This window comes from Astatotilapia calliptera, chromosome 1, assembly GCF_900246225.1.
Source record: "Astatotilapia calliptera chromosome 1, fAstCal1.2, whole genome shotgun sequence".
Lineage (NCBI taxonomy): Eukaryota > Metazoa > Chordata > Actinopteri > Cichliformes > Cichlidae > Astatotilapia > Astatotilapia calliptera.
The window spans coordinates 10,801,009-10,818,881 of NC_039302.1; the positions used below are offsets into that span (position 1 = coordinate 10,801,009).

The 17,873-nt window shown below is 39.2% G+C and overlaps 1 protein-coding gene across 1 annotated transcript; it reads left to right on the forward strand.

Annotated features, from left to right (window-relative positions):
• The first annotated feature begins 10,129 nt into the window (after window positions 1-10,129).
• Window positions 10,130-17,873, forward strand: cops2 (COP9 signalosome subunit 2). Its single transcript, XM_026163550.1, has 13 exons — window positions 10,130-10,328; window positions 10,807-10,920; window positions 11,022-11,099; window positions 11,189-11,314; window positions 11,408-11,497; window positions 11,583-11,660; window positions 11,943-12,117; window positions 12,245-12,423; window positions 12,845-12,897; window positions 15,084-15,181; window positions 15,265-15,347; window positions 16,232-16,290; window positions 17,360-17,873. Exons 1-13 carry the CDS (start codon window positions 10,275-10,277, stop codon window positions 17,502-17,504), a joined length of 1,332 nt encoding a protein of 443 aa, XP_026019335.1. The 5' UTR covers window positions 10,130-10,274; the 3' UTR covers window positions 17,505-17,873.

Here is a 17,873-nt window from a genome sequence, read left to right on the forward strand (position 1 = left end):
TTTAGTACAGACAACATTATAAACCTTGTAAGATAGTTTTTTAATTAAAAAAATAACAGAAAGAACAGAATTGAAGAAAGACTTGTACCTACTTTTTTTTGATTTAGTGTATTTGCACTTTCTACAGTAATAGAAAAAACCCATAAGAACATAGTAATGCACAAAAAGTAGACATGAAAGCTTTCAGAAATCTTTATGCTTAAGTGTGTGGAAGCTCAAAACACATGCAAGACTTTTAAGGACAGGAGTTATATCCAAGCGAATGTTTTATCACTCAACTTTTGACACTTTTTATGAAATTTTCAACAGCTGCGGCTCTTCTGTGCTTGGCTAAAAGCTAAATACATAAATCTCAATACTCTGGCAGGTCAGCTCCATGATGTCAGAAGGTAAGTTTATTGTTGTGGACTCACTCTGTAAAAACTCTGTCACGCCTCTTTGACCGAATGTGGTCATGTATCTTTGCATGAATATAAGGTTGGAAACCACCAATACCCATAACCTCTATAACCTCAGACTGACATCTGAGATACGTAGAAACATACTAAACATTCTAATTTGATTTTCTAGCTTTCTACAGAAATGTGCGTGCCAAAAGGGAGGGAGAAGGCATGAAGTAACACGTAAAGAGAGACAGAAAAGGACAGAGGGATGATGGATATTTCACAGAGTCCCATCCTACATTCTGCATCCTGGATTTGACCTAAAAGCTGGACTGGCTTTTGAGTCACATCTGTTTTTTGTTTTCTCTTACAAAGCAGAATAATAAAAACAGGGCAACTAAGAGCTGTTTCCCTGCCATCCCATTGTCAGGGAGAAGTCACATCAGTAAAGATGGGTGGGATATTCCCATGCTCTGTGCTGTAAGGAAATCTTTAGCTAGATGTTCTGACATATTTACATTTATGAAAATCAAATAGTAAACTCTTTGTCAATTCAGAACTTCAGAATTTTCATTTTCGTGGCACAATTTTGCCTCTTAGGCATCTGTGTCATCAGAATAGTGAATTTTATTCTCAGAATTCTTTGTTCTCAGAACTCCAGGTTTACCCAAGATATATCACTTTGTTCCTCATAATCATTACTTTAGTCTCAGAATTTTGACTCATGGAATTCTCACTTTAATCTGGGAATTCTGATTTTCATCTCACCGTGTTCTCAGAATTCTGGTTTGTACCTCAGATTTTTTACTTTCCTGCCAGAAACTTGCCTGTTAGAGTTCACTCTGTCTCATCAGAATAATGTATTCTCAATTTGTGCTCAGAATTCCAGCTTTTACCAAAGAATTCTCAAAACCTATGAAATTCTCACTTTTATCTCAGATTCTAATGTTCATTTGAGAATTGCCACATGGTTCTCACAATTCTATTCTGTCAATTCTATGTGTCAACATTCCAAGAACAATCTGACGGTTCTGAGAGTAAAGATAGAATTCTTACTGTCTCATCAGAATACTGATTTTTGCCTCTGAATTGTAAGAGGCAAAATTCCGACAGGTAAGTGAAAATTATGGGGTAAAGTCCATAATTCAAAGACCTGGCAAAGAATCTATCTCTCTGCCCGAAATGCTTTCCACTCATGGAATTTAGAATTTAGATGCTGAAATAGAGCCACGTTTCAAACCGTTCATTTCCAAAGGTTTAGTTTCTGTGACGTGGGAGAAGAAGGATAAGGTGCCTGTTATGTTGGACATAACAGGCACTGCCGTTGTCAGATAAAACTGCTTGTGATTCAAATGTGTTGATATGGGGGATTAAGATGAGCATTCTTCGGGTGCCACTACATAAGGTGCATTTGCATTCGCCCGTAACAACGGGGCATGTTAAAGCTCCCAGTTACAGATTAAAGGGGTTTCATTTATTCTGTGAAATGATTTGGCTGGTGGGAAAGTTTTCCCCGCGCCTGAAGTGATCGAAATGCCTGTTACCTCTGTCACTAGTGCTGCCACCCCTATAGCAGGTGTGTTCCGTGTTTGTACCATTACTCGTGTGCAATCGCGCAAATTTGATGATGTTACTGATGTCGCTGACACATTCATGGCTACGTTAGACGGGAAGAAGTTTCCCACCACTAAGAGTGGTAGAATAAAAAGTGGCAATGATGTGACAATACTGATGGCAAGAGCTAAGCTTAAAGTTAAACAGGGATGCATTAATAACTGCTCAGCAAAATGACCCGTCACTGACTCCCTGTTTCAAATCTGCCGTCACTACCAACCCCCCGGGACACCTCGGGGTGAACAAAATTTATCACCAGGTGTTGCACAATTTCTTTTGGCCTTTGCTGAAGGCTGATGTGGTGGCATATTGACATTCACTCACTACATGTCAGCTGGTGGGGAAACCTACTAAACAAATCCCACATGCTCCGCTACATCTTATTTCAGGGGAACCATTTAAAAAAGTAATATTGGATTTCATGGGTCCACTGTGTCTACTAAATCCAGACACCAATACATACTCAGAGTGATGTGTTCAGCGACAAGATTCTCAGAAGCAATTCCATTATGTACATTAACAGCCAAAATGTTGAGAAAAGCACTAAGTAATTTTTTCTCTACATTTTGGCTCCCAAAGATTGTTCAAATTGACCAGACTGTGTGTAGTGTGAATGGAGGACCCAAACAAAGATACAATGAACATGGAACGTAAATGCACACAGGAGGTGATCAGGGGAAGTGGAAACACATGGGGAAACAGCTGATATGAATCTACATAATGACGCCACAGGGGAAGTGAAACTAGACCCACTGAACATGGAAATAGACTCTTCACAATAAAACAGGAAACATAATGAGACGCAGACATGAAACATGACTGATTGAAACAAGCAGACTTAACATGACAAACTGACAAAGGAGACTTAAACACAGGGGGTGATAACACAAAGGGAGTCTAAGAAACAATGAGCTCTAACGGCAACCTAGGCATAATAGAAATGAGCTTAGATAACCTAACGAGCTTAAACATAAAACATTAACATAAAAATATATTAAAACTTAAAACGCTGGGTCAAATGACCCAGGATCATGACAGAGGTAAAGTCCATACTACAAACCGGGTAAGAATTCTATGATGGAATTCAGGGTTTTGAGGTAAAAATGAGAATTCTATGTGGCAACATTCCAAGAACAATGTGAGAATTCTGAGAACAAAGATGGAATGCTTACTGTCTCACTAGAATACTGATTTTTGCCTCAGAATTCCAAGAGGCAAAATTCAGAGAAAAAACTAAAAATTTTGAGGCTAATTGTTCTCACAATTGTACTCTGAGTTTTACCTCATAAGTTTTCTGACTTTTCATTTCATTCTATATTTAACTTAGTTCAAGTCCCAGAAGTTTCCGTTAAACCTCAGAATTCTCATTTGTATCTCTGAATTCTCACCTCATTCTCATAATCCTATTCTGGGTTTAACCTCAAAATTTTCACTTTCTTGTTTGATTTTGCCTTTTAGAATTCTGACTTTTTCATCAGAATGCTTAGTCTTGTCAAAATTCTATTTCTGTTCTCAGAATTCTAACGTTATTCGAATGTAGAATGTCTCCCTTTTACCTCAGAATTCTTATTTTACTTATGCTCATTTCAGAATTCTATCTTTGTTCTCAGAATTCAAGCTTTTAGTTCTGAATTCTCACACTTTCCGTTCAAGGAACAGGGGCTCTCATCGGCTGAAAAAGAATTCTGTACCTGAGACTAAATAGCTCATTCTGCTGGAATCCTATGCCCACCTCCCAACACCCATTCTCACCACCTTCTACAGAGGACTATCGAGAGTGTCTTGAGCAGCTGCATCACTGTCTGATATGGTAAGTGCACTGTATCGGATCGCAAGACCCTAGAGCGGCTAGTGAGAGCAGCTGAAAAGATCATTGGAGCCTTTGTTCCCTCCATCACAGACAATTATTGCACCCGCTGCATCCGCAAAGCCACCAGAATTGTGGACCCCACACACCCCTCACACACACTCTTCACCCTGCTGCCTTCTGGCAAGAGGTATCGGAGCATTCAGGCCCCGACTGCCAGACTGCAAAACAGTTTCTTCCCCCAAGCCATCAGACTCAGCACTCAGTGACTGGACTGACACATGCACACTTTCACACATCAAGTTACTTTTTGCACAATGCTCAGTCTTTTTGCACAACCCACTGTCATTGTTGCACTTTTCTATTGCACTGTGTCCGCACTGCCTTGTGTCTGTATCATTCTGTTCTGTCTAGTGTTGCACTGTTTTTGCACACTTGAACTTTATGTAGTCCTGTGTTGATTGTCTGTAATATGTAGCACCATGGTCTTGGAAGAACGCCATCTAGCTTCACTGTGTAATGACAATAAATTCACTTGACTTGACTTGTTCATGGGGTTTCTGAGTTTCAGAAGCTCTCTGTTTGGTCAACGTCCTGCAATCCCACTTAGTTGATGCTGCCCGATCCTCTGGAAGCTCATGCGAGGCAGAGTGTGGCGTGGTTTGGGGCCAGGCTGCAGGAGAGGTGTGGAGCAGCAGGTTCAGGGGACAGTGTCAGCGCAGAAACAGCTGATGCTGGTCAGACTGATTACTTTGCTCTCCTCATTTTAGTAGCTGCTGGTGCCTGGAGGAGACGGTCTGTTTGAGGCTGAGAGAGTGTCAGGCGGACTGGAGCCGAACGGAGTGGACAGCTCCGACTTATATGTGGACGTTTGTGCATATAAACATATAAATAAAAAGTGAGACAGAGACCGGAAAGCTCTTTCCCGTTGTGTGTGGGTGTGTGTTTTGGGTGTCGTGTCGGGGACGGTGGCAGAGTGCTACACAGACGTATCAGGGTTCTTTTCATTCTGTAAATCTGCAAATTTTGGTAAAGATTTAGACATTTCTGTATCTAAGTGGGCAAAGGAGAGGTCCAAGTTTTCTGTGGGGGAAGTTGTGTTTATTCTGCTTTTGTGTCAACTGGTAACCAGTCTGAGTTTTCTGTCGCTGTGTGTTCTGTTGCTCAGCCAGGGTATCGGGAAAAATATTCTGCTAGGAATTATAGATGTGCTTTGTTTCTGTGTCAGCAACGTCTGTGCCCATGCATTCACCTCCAGGGCCTGAGAACAATAATACTGAGTTGGTTTCTGAGTAACTCAACAATGATGTGGTGTCTCCTGAGCCTATGGAATGTTATGTATGTTATGGAGTCTGAGTGTTTTGATTCATTTTCTGTTTCTGAGCTGGTCAATGCTGAACAAATTTTTTGTGTTCATAAAACTGTCCACTTGGAGACTGTTTGTTGCGGTAGTCAGCCAGCTAAATCTGAGACTGTTTATTGTGCAAGGACACTAACCTCCGCAGAGACTGATTATGCTCCTGAGCCAACACCTCCGTAAACTGTTTGCTGTGTTCCAGAGCAGCCGCTTTTGGAGAATGTTTATGCACCACACCCTGAACTCCTAAAGATTCTTGCTGCGCCTGAAGCCACCCCATCCGTCCCTGCTCCTAGGGTGAGGTCAGGATGGCCCAGCCTGTCCCTGCACTTGCATCAGTTCCTCGGGTAGGGGTGGCTGGTTCCAGCCAGTCAGTATATATTTCAGTCAGTTCCTGCACCCATCCTGGTTCCTAGGGTGAGGACAGCCAGGACCCGGCCTACCTCTGCACCTAAGCCAGAGGGACACCCATCACCTGAGGCGGAACCTGAGCTCAAGTATCGTGGGCACCCAGAGCCTGTACCAGAACCAGAGGCTGAGGGTCCAGGGCTCCGTCATAGTCCTGGGTCAGTTGACCCAGTGTTATAAGTTTGTTGTGGATTTTCTAGAGTTCCTACAGTTGGCTAATGTTTATAATGTTTCATGTACGCTTCCTTGTCCTGTCACTGTGTCCCCCTTTCTCCTGTGTTAATTCCCTTGTATTTATCTTGTCAGTTGGTGTTTCTCAGTCTCTGTCTCTGTGTTTATGCTTCCTGCTGTATTTTGATGGTCTCTCATCTTCTGTGGGTTATGTTTAATTTGCTTCCCTCTGTCTCATTTCCCTGAAGCAGTTCATTTTGGTCTCCTGGTGTATTCTATCTCCAGGTGGTAAAAGTACAGACATTCTTTACTTAAGTAGAAGTACAGAAAATAGTGTTAAAAAATTCTACTTAAGTGCAATAATGAAGTATTTGTACTTCCTGCAAAAAGTCACATGAGTGTTGCCTGCAGAAAGGATCTCCAAATAAGGAGATGCCCAGAAAGCTGCAGAAGAAGAAACATGAGCTGCTATCAGACCTGAGGCCACCCTCACCTCTTTCAACCGATGTTAACATTCAGTTTCTGTGACCCACAATAAGTGTATACTACCTGGGCGTGGCAGCTTTTGTCTCTGAGACAGAGAGAGGAAGTCCATGGAGCCATATAAAGCTAATTTGAAATTCGAAACGTTTTGATAATAAATTGTGAAAACGTAACATTTAAGCATATTTGTCTTCTCTCTCATAGAAAACCCCAACAGTCCTCAGTTTCCCTCTGTTATTTGTCACGTTGTCATCTTACCTGCCCTTATGCTGCTCGAGTGTTTGTTTTGTGTTTTCTATGTCTTCCTCTGAGTTTGCTAGTTTTTTGAGTAATTGTATTTTGAGAACACAGCAATAAAGCTGTTTTTGAGTTCACACCATGCCTCCTGATTCCTGCATTTGGGTCCAACTTCCTGCTTCAGCACAGCCAACACATGACAAAGGCCAATATTAAATGGACTGGTTCTTATATTTTGCTTTTCTGCTTGAGCACTGAAAGCTCTTTATATAACGTGTCTCATTCACCTGTTGATACAAGCAACTTATTTCTATGCATTTTCTAACTAACATTCACACACCAATGGATGCATCAGAGAGCAACAAGGACCCAAGAATACTTTGGCACACACACTGGAGCAGCCAGGATTGAAACTACCAATACTCTAATTAGCAGAAGTTTAAATATTTAGTTTAAATCTTGTGTTGTTTCATGAACTCACCTAACGCAGAATAAAGTGATTAGTGAATAGTATTTTTGAAACCTCTGTAAATTTATATAACACTCCCACATATATATAACCCAACACTTTCAAGCTCACCCATCTCCTATAGGCCACACAAAGCAAATACATAACACACTATGTTAGCGTGTGAAGCATAAGGAGTGTGTGTAGACTTGGCTGCAGTGACTTTGCAGCTCTTTGGAAGTTGGATTTGAAATAACACCCCCAAATGATGGAAGCCGTTGCATAAAATTAAGACACGCTTCTACATACCTTGTAAAAATGAAAACATCTACCAAAAAGTAAAAAGAGAAAAACAAGCAGGCTAGTCACGCATCTTGCTCGAGTTTAAAAGTACGAGCCGCTATGATCGCCTAAGGGTAGACTGCACAAGGTTTGCAACCCTGCATACTGCTGGGGTGTGATTGTTTGTGCATTTGTTTTAATACGTGAGTAATCATCTACAAGGGAGTTGGCATAGGGACAACAATGGCCTAATGTGTTAGGCTCTTCTGTTGGCAAAAGTATATAAAAGAGGCAGCCTGCTGGAGGAGAGAAGGAGTAAAAGAGACAGAAAGGTACATAGGCGTTTGCTGTCACGTGCCATGATGGAGATGTATTAAAGACTTTTCTAATGTTTACTAGACTGTCGTGAATGTGATTAAATTAACTCTGCAAAGGTTATTAGGCTCAACATAAAACACTTTTTGGCATAAAAAAATTAAACGGCTTATGAACTGTAGTGTATACATTGATACCAAGGGAATAATATCATTGTACTAATTTTAACAATTAATCCTAAACAGTTACTGAAAATAAGAAGGGATGCTTATGTGTGTTTATAAGGTTTAATACCACACTTCTGGATTGCTGAATAAGCTTTGCAGATTTGCATGGAAAGGTTAAACATCATGATGAACCGTCTGCCTGACTCAATTAGATAAATAAAGTCTTTGGCATTAGATTAGATTAGATAGAACTTTATTAATCCCTCGGGTGGGTTCCTCTGGGAAATTCGATTTCCAAAAAAGCACAGCACCGACAGAAGTTACAGAGTTACAGAATATTATATATATATATATATATATATATATATATATATATATATATATATATATATATATACACACACACACACACATATATATAAATACAGAGACAATATAAATAAAATATACGAAGGGGATAAATAGAGTAAATGGGAATAAAAATAAAAATACAAGTGAATTGCACATTTCAAGTATTGAGTCTATTGCACCGTTGACTATTTACAAAAGTATTGCACAAAAGGTATTGCACAGTGAGGTGAAGAGGCACTACAGCTTAGTTGTTCCCCCCTCCTTTGTCCTCCTGTTTCCCCTCCCTCTCCCCTCCAGAGAGGAGTTAAACAGTCTGATGGCGTGTGGGACAAAGGAGTTTTTAAGTCTGTTAGTTCTTGTCTTTGGGAGAAGCAACCTGTCACTGAACAGACTCTTCTGGTTGTTAATGGCCGTGTGCAGAGGGTGCCTGGCATCCATTAAGTTGGACCTTGAAGTGTAGTAGAATGAGCTTTGCCCTTCAAATACTATAACATGTCCTCACCACAGCTGGGTCATGCAGTTTTTAGAGACCGTCACTGTGTTACAACATTACTTAGCCTGTGGCCATAACATTGCACTTTAGGTATGTGAAGATGCCATCTAATTTGAGAAGGCGTGTGGGTGACGTGATTACAAAACAGGGCATGTTAGCACCCATGTGTCTTTTATCTCAGACCCACAACTTTTCTGGAATTGTTGATTTGTGCAGAGAAACACTGCTTATTTGTGAAGCTTTTGTGTTGATGCTAACCTAGTGCAATTAATGAAATGATGACAGACAAAAGACACACACACCACTGATGCTGGAATGACGCATTTCATGCATGCAATAAAGAGGTGCACCCAAACTGTATTGCATCAAATGCATACATGTCCATACCAATTAGAATATTTTTCTTTCTATTTAAAAATTTGCAGAATTACATTATATAGAAAATGCAATGACTGCCTTCCATGATAAATGACTGGGGATAGTACCCAACTATAATAATAATAGATTGGATTTATATAGCGCTTTTCAAGGCACCCAAAGCGCTTTACAATACCACTATTCATTCACTCTCACATTCGCACACTGGTGGAGGCAAACTACGGTTGTAGCCACAGCTGCCCTGGGGCAGACTGACAGAAGCGAGGCTGCCATATCGCGCCATCGGCCCCTCTGGCCAACACCAGTAGGCGGTAGGGTAAAGTATCTTGCCCAAGGACACAACGACTAGGATAGAGAGCCCGCGGATCGAACCGGCGACCTTCCGGTTACAGATACGCTTCCCAACCCCCTGAGCCACGGTCGCCCTATGGCACATTAATACACATACATTTGCATATGGAGTATAAATATGAACCTTTTTGATACTTTAAAACTTAGTCAGTCTGTGACTTTAACTTTCTTTCCTCTGGTATTGATGTTAGTGATTCATGTCTGGACATTGTAAATATTATGGCCAACCTGACTGCGCAGGATGATCGACTTTAGTTTTTCACCCACACTCATCAGGATTTTTTTTTTTAAATAAACTTATGACACATAACTTGATGACACAGGAAGATGATTGCGTAAATGTTTGCAACTTGAACTAAATCAGTTCAGAAATAAAATCTTTCACATGGTTCAATGTGGAATGACCCCCAGAGTGAGACAGAGAGGCTAAAGCGGGAAGACATGCTGCCAACGGGCTCTTTGTGTGGCAGCCAAGAGTGTTGAGGAGTCACGAAATCCTGTTGCCGTGAACTTGATTCACAGAGCTAACTGAAATCTAACAAACACAGATAGAATTTAAGTGGATGTTAACTAGCTGAAAAAAAGTACATTATACATTGTACTTATTTGAAAAAAGTACATTTTTTCAAATACTACATTAGTATTAGTACAATGTTAGTGCGCTTAAAGGCCAATTAGATTTTTTTAAATCTAAAATAATAAATTTCATATTCTTAGTGACAAGGTTTGCCTTTGAAATCAAAACACTTCAGTTTAACCATAGTACTTGAGTAAATGTACTCTTCTTCCACTAACAGTAAATCTAGTCAACAAGTCAAAAGCATTGTTATAAAAATTATCTTACTGTCATGTCACGTTATGACGTCCACGTGAAACCTCACGTATCAGTCGTGATCCAACAGCGCCATCTATAGACGGAAGTGTACCCTGCGTCTTACCGCCCCGACCCATCACCTCACTGCTGCAAAACACAGCACAGGCCGGGCTACAGTAGTCTGTCTGTGAATAACAACAAGGAACACCAGCAAGATGTCTGACATGGAAGATGATTTTATGTGCGATGATGAAGAAGATTACGACCTGGTATTTATAAATAAAATTATTCTGCTTGCTTGAATATTGTTAACGTTTGTCCGCTGAGCGCTGACACAAGTCCCGACAGTACATGCTAGCTAATGTTAGCGCTTTAGTTAGCCTGCTGGCTAGCACCAAGTTGACAGCGAATGAATAAAGTTAGCTTCCTAGCTGGCTATCCATAGTTGGTTTTGGCTGATATGCTGCTAACTGATATTAATATACTTTAAACACGTAGTTTAAAGCGTATCCAGCTGTCATTTGGATTTGAACTGCAGTCAGGAAAATCAAGTCAACTGGCTAGCTAGCAAGCATGACAATAGCTAACATTAGCTCATGGTTAATATTAATAGAATATTTTCACAGGCGGTCTGGCATGCTTAGTTTTTGCGTTAACTTGCTGAGAGTTTGTGGTGAACATGTGTTTTATACGTTTGAAGTGACTTTTGCGATCTAAGTTTTTACATTCTTGTATACTTAAACTTAGGAATACTCAGAGGACAGCAATTCAGAGCCAAATGTGGACTTGGAGAACCAGTACTATAACTCCAAAGCCTTGAAGGAAGATGATCCCAAAGCAGCGCTTAGCAGTTTCCAGAAGGTGGAGTCATGCGCCAGAACAATAATTTCTTCTCTGTAGCTCTCTATTTAAGTTACTTAAAAATGGAATTTACTAACGTATGTTGACTTTGGTGTGTTCAGGTGCTGGAACTAGAAGGAGAGAAAGGAGAATGGGGGTTCAAAGCACTTAAACAGATGATCAAAATCAATTTTAAGCTGGTATACTTTGTAAAACCTTTCACCATTTTCTTTTACACTTACCCCACAAATTATTGAGAGGTGGTTTAATGTGTTTCTCAACTCTGTAGACAAACTTTCCAGAGATGATGAACAGGTACAAGCAGCTTCTCACGTACATAAGAAGTGCTGTTACCAGAAACTACTCAGAGAAGTCCATCAACTCCATTCTGGACTACATCTCTACCTCCAAACAGGTGTGGATAGACTGTTTGACATGCATATGTTTTGGGGACTTGAAGCGTTTACCGTGTTCAGTGTTTTCTAAAATCTACTTCTCTTGTCACTAGATGGACTTGCTCCAGGAATTCTATGAAACCACACTGGAGGCTTTGAAGGATGCAAAAAATGACAGACTGTGGTTCAAAACTAATACAAAGGTATACAACGATTTCCCATTGATTCCAGGTAGTCTTAAATAATTCTCTAGTAAAATAAATGTTCAGACTTTATTTTTTAATTCAGTTGGGGAAACTGTACTTGGAAAGAGAAGAATATGGGAAACTGCAAAAGATCCTTAGACAACTACACCAGTCCTGTCAGGTAATTTGTTCTGTTAATCTTTATTTTGCAGAATATGGAATATGTGTCTTTGGTTTTATCACAGCATTGTCTTGTAGATCTAATTAAATGCAACGTGGTTGCCCGGTTACTTCAGGCTGAGATAATATCCATTTCTTAATTAAGAGTTCAAATAAGTCTTTATTCACTACTTTTGTTATCATGAAGCTGCTGGTATGTTAGAAGCGTATGTATATTTCACAATAGTAATTATTTAATAAATGGTTGCTTCTCTCTTTTTTTTTTTTTTTTTATGAACGACAGACAGATGATGGCGAGGATGACCTAAAGAAAGGCACGCAGCTGTTGGAGATCTATGCTCTAGAGATCCAAATGTACACAGCACAGAAAAACAACAAGAAATTGAAAGCCTTGTATGAGCAGTCCCTTCATATTAAATCTGCCATTCCTCATCCACTCATAATGGGAGTTATTAGAGGTATGAAGGCGTAGCTCACAGAGCAGTTGCATAGTTTAATGTGCAACTGCTACACTATATATTGTCAAGCTTTTTGCTGCATAACTTGTGGTTTTTGCTTTTTTGTTTTTGTCGTGGTCCTGGCCAGAGTGTGGTGGGAAGATGCATCTGAGGGAGGGTGAATTTGAGAAAGCTCACACAGACTTCTTTGAGGCCTTTAAAAACTACGACGAGTCTGGAAGCCCACGAAGGACGACATGCCTGAAGTATCTGGTCTTAGCAAACATGCTTATGAAGTCTGGAATTAACCCCTTTGACTCTCAAGAGGTGGGAATTAGTTGTTTTATAATTTTTTGTAAGGTTGCTTTCCGTAAATGGTGATAGAGTGTATCTAGTAATATAAACAACACACAGATTAGCTGGTTGCCATATGTTTTTGCAGGGTTTGTTGTTGTTGTTGTTATTTTGAAAAGGCATCCAGTGGATTTTATTCATTAATTTGTAAGTTGAACTGTTTTTACACGAAAAAAAGTGCACATGCAGAATTACTGAAGCATTCATGAAACGTGCGAACTGCTAATATTGTTATCGGGTTCATTTGTTTGTATGCATGATCTGAGGCAAGGCTAAATTTTTAAATACTGATCGGTCACAGATTTGTGCGTGTAACATTCGTATGCATTGTTAATGAATGAATAATGTTTTATGCTTAAGCTGCAAATAAGTCCTTTTTTTCCCCCCCCCAAAGGCCAAACCATACAAAAATGACCCAGAGATCCTAGCGATGACAAACTTAGTAAGGTAAGCATGCATTCATATTCTATTCACTAATAGTACAGCATGCATCACAAAGTTAGTTAAGCGCACAAATTGTTAAACATAAAAAATAGTGCAGGTGTTGTTTAATCCAAAAAACACCTTTTCCGCTAGTACTTACTCAGATCGACTCAATGCAACTAGACTCTACTCTGTTTTGGTCATTTTCCTTTAGCTGAAAGTCCCTCGATGACATTTGTATGCAACAGGAATACCACAGCAACAGTGATGGTATATATTCTGGTTGGTGTATTGCTTTTTGTCAGACACGGGGACCATGGTGTTGTTTTATTTTTTAGCCTTTTCTCGTGTTGTGGGGTTTCAAAAATGTCTGGTTTGATTTTCATAAACGAGATGCTGTCGCGCCTCATTAAGCGATATCACTGACTAGGCAATCGGTGGCTAGTCTGTTGATGTCGCATCTTTGGATTGCCTCAGATCAGTTGGAACCCTGGCTGAATAGGTTTTTAAAAAAAAAAGTACCTGGTACAGGTACTACCACCTAATGGAAAACCCTAAGTCAGTACTAGTTAACAAGGGCTATAAGTTATTACATACAAGTAATAAGAATAATCTAGTCCTGAACGGGTCTTAAAATGAGTTAAATAGAACATCAGATGAACTACAAAGTATGACATATTATACTGTGTCGTCGTTTATTTAACAAAAAATAGGGCAAAATGCAGAACTTGACAGTTGATATGAGGTGTTTTTCCTGATATGCTGTGTTTGGTTTTCTTAAAAGGTTTTGCTTTCTGCTATGGTCTCCACCTTAGCCTCCTCTAGCCAAAGGATATTGTTCCATAAGTCTTGTGGTTTGCTCAGATTCACTTTTGCAAACCTAAGCTATGCTGTCATGTTCTTTATAAAGAGATGATGTTTTATCCTCGCAGATCTTCCAAACAAGCCATACTTGTTCAGTCTTTTCCTCATTATACTGTCATGAACCTTGACATTTAACGTGTTAACTGAGGCCTGTAGAGTCTGAGATCTAGCTCGTGGATGTTTTTTGCAAAATCTCTGAGCATTCCACAGTCTGACCCTGTTGGGATGTTCACTCTTGAAAACACTTGTCTTGAATTTTTTCCACTTGTGAAAACAGTGGTATGGCAGACTTCATATTGTTTGGAAATTGCCTTAGAAACCTTCCCAATATGATGAGCAGCAACACAAAAGATCATTGATGATGCCTTTCATCCTTGGCATTGTGTTAACACACACCCAAATGCTCCAAACTGCCAAAACATCTGCTTTCATAGAAGTGGTCACACTTGCTAATAATCAGTTAATCAAGCATATTTGATTCACAGCACGTGCTCCTACTTACCTTCTGGATTTCTATGGAAATAGTAAGGATGTATTTAGTTTTTCTCAGAGATTGCTTCTGCATTTTGATTTAGTTTTTGTTAAATAAATAATGACAATGTAGAACGTATTGTTTTGTAGTTCATCTGAGGTGATATTTACCTACCTGATCCTTAGTAGTTGTATTTATCTGCTAAGGGCCAGATTGTTTTTATTACATAATGATCTCTATGATCACTGTGTGGTTGTTGCTTGCACACTGTCTCCAGCTCCATCACTAAACCGTGTCTGTAAGGAGAGAACAAGCTTTAACACAAAAAGAGACTTTTAACTGGCAGAGATTGCCATCAGTCCCAGGCACATCATGTATAAAAATCATTTCTCGGAAATCCCACGTTCTTTTCAGGTTTACTTAGGGTGTGTGGGTTAATAATTTAAGTTGTGCAATTGCATGCTAGTTGTAATCGTTTTTAATAGCCTGAACAGTGATATATTAACAAAATTAGTGGTAGTAGGCTTATTCATAGCAGCTCGCAAAGCAGTAAGAGGATTTTTATAAATGATCAGCCCATATTTTTTTTGTCTTCCTGAAACTTTTACTGGTCTTCTGCTTCCTCTTTTACACTCTTTAGTCTGCATGTTTGCATAAACAACAGGCACAATCTTGTGTTCTACGATTAAATTTAAGACTTATTACATAAACAAGAAGCTCGGAATGCACGCTCAAAACTGCAATAAGAATGGTGTTTACATAAAAATGTAACATTTTCGCAATGTGTTTGACAGCTTTCAGGATGAGAGTTTGTGTGTGGGTCACGGGGACACCATAAATACAGTAAAACAACAGTGACTGTTTTCCCTTTCAGCGCCTACCAGAACAATGACATCACTGAATTTGAGAAAATCCTGAAAACAAATCACAGTAACATAATGGACGACCCTTTCATCAGAGAGCACATAGAGGGTGAGTGGTGAACGTGACTTCAGTCCACGTGCTCAGTGAATGAGTTTGAAAAGTGTATCTGATTATGTGATGTTCTGTTGCAGAACTCCTGCGCAATATTAGAACTCAAGTACTTATTAAACTCATCAAACCGTACACAAGAATACACATCCCTTTCATATCAAAGGTAAGACCAAGGGCAATAAAGTTGTCCCATACATTGACTCTGTCTGTAGTCTTTCCTCTTTAGATAACCATTTATGCTCATTTGAATTTTTTTTAGACCTTAAATGGGTTCTACTGAAAAGCATTCACTTATATTCAAGACCAAAAGGCTGAATGTGGAGTACAGAACAAAGATGGTGTTCAGACAGAATCTCATGTTGAAATGTTGTTGATTCTGGTTATACGTCACATTCTTTATTATCAGTCTAGCAGTCTTCGCTTTCAAAACTGAACACAGTGTATACACTATGGGAAGAAAGGTGTAAATGTGACTCAGGTGTAAAAAAAGCTCCATTACTTTTAGTTTAACATCATTGCCTTGGAATGTGCAGCTGTCATTCCGGCACAGATGAAAGGAGCTGATTTGGTGAGAGGCATACATTTCTGACTGAAAGGAAAATTTGGTTTCCCTTCCCAGTCTGTCACTGTACTTTCAGTCTTTAAAGATTAATGGAATCAAGTATAACAGAAGTAAATAAAATACTGTTTTGGCATCAACATAACTTTATCCTGATGAAATCAGCATATGGAAGTCAACAGGTATATAATCACATTAATGGATCTCCAGAAAGAAGTACTAAAATAGTATGGTTCTGTGGTATAATATGTAAAAATGTGAATTCAAACAAAAAAAAGAACTGAAATGTACATTGTAGGTTTATTTCCCCTGTTTATTTCAACCTTGATTAGCAACGTTTGGTTTAAAACAGAAAAGAGAGCTAAAGTGTCTGATAAACTGATAATCTTCACATAAGTAGGGGAATTATTAATAATTCAGAATGTTTAGGTATACTTGTTGGCGTGCATCTGAGTGGATCGGTCTTCACTTCTTCCTTTGTGTTTCAGGAGCTGAACATTGATGTGTGCGACGTGGAGAGTTTGCTGGTGCAGTGCATCTTGGATAAGTAAGCTTCTCACATGTGTGCTGAGAAATTGAGCAGAAAAAAGATCCTTCCTGTAGATAGATGTACTTCCTCATATTTTGCATCCTTTGGCCAATAAGGGAGTAAGGCGGGTATGAATAGACAGTTTCAGTTAGATCTTCAGTTTAATTTACAGTCTTACTGTAACAGTGACCTTACGTAAATGCTTGTGTAAATGACATGCCAAGATGTGAAAACAACACACAGCGTGTTTTTACTTTTAGTCATTTTCTTGTTGTCATCTGCAAGGTTTTGCTACAAGATTGAAAGTATCAGGAAAAGAAAAACCACAGTTATTATTTTCTTTTCCTAAATATGGTTTCAAAAACTAAAATCTTTATGTTTTGCTTCTTTGTCTTCTCAGTTATTCTGCCTCTGAAAGGAGGGCGTATGTAATCGCTTCCTTCTGCTTGTTCCTCTGTTTGTCTATTTGTTAGTAATCTAGTGTCCACAGTTTGCAAGATATCAGATTTTGGGTGATGTTAGATTCCAATAATGAGCTGATTTAATTTAGGTGGAAATCAAGTTCAATGTGAAAATCAGTAAAAACGTTATATTACTCACAATTAACAACAATATTCTGGGTCTTGGAGGATATTAGTACCTATGTTGGCTTAAGTATTTGAACCTTGACGGACCTTGTTAGCGCCCCAAGGTCATTGTTGACTTTGGAAAGAAAAAAAAATTCAAGAAACCATATAGGGTAGTCATGACAAGGCATGGAGAGGGCTGTACAAAAAACTGTTTTATTTTTTTTCTCATGCGCTACAAAATGTCACAGTGATGCCATAACAGGGTGATGTCATCATATTGTATTAAAAGCAAAAAATTTAGTATAGCCGTTGCTCTTCGTTGGGGAGTTACACTCGCTGATTGGTCTTGTGTTCTGTATTTTCTTATGTGTTTTTATTGTATCACATGGTAATGGTATTTTTAAAAATAAAAATTGCATTTTAGTGCTGCACTTTTTAAAAATCCACTGAACTCCTATATAAAATCAAGTGGAAGTCTTGTAAACACACTGATACTTTTCTTTCCTTTTCCTTCACAGCACAATCCATGGACGAATTGACCAGGTGAACCAACTACTAGAACTGGACTACCAGAAAAGAGGAGGGGCTCGTTACACAGCTTTAGACAAATGGACAAATCAGCTGAACTCCTTGAACCAAGCCATTGTTAGCAAGCTCACATGATGGCCTGTAAAATCAAGAGACAAGGAGAAATGGCATGTTTGAATACATCCATAAAGTTATGCTACTGTGCTCCTTCAAGTTTATCCTCTGAGTCAAGAGGCACAGCACAGGCTTTGAGAATGCGTCAATATCAAGAAGACCTCCAGCACTCTTAAGACAGTGTTCAGAGTGTGTTGTTTTGTGCTGATAAAAGGAAATCACTGGCACTTGTTTTTGTTTTCCGTGTTCCTAATTGGCAAATCCTTTCATGTGCAACACAAAGTTGCTTAAGTTGTGAAACAAAACCTCCAAATGTGTATGAAAACCTGTACACAGTATTTTAATGTATGCTGTTGCCTGTTGGTAATAAAGATTTCTCTCAGCACTAAA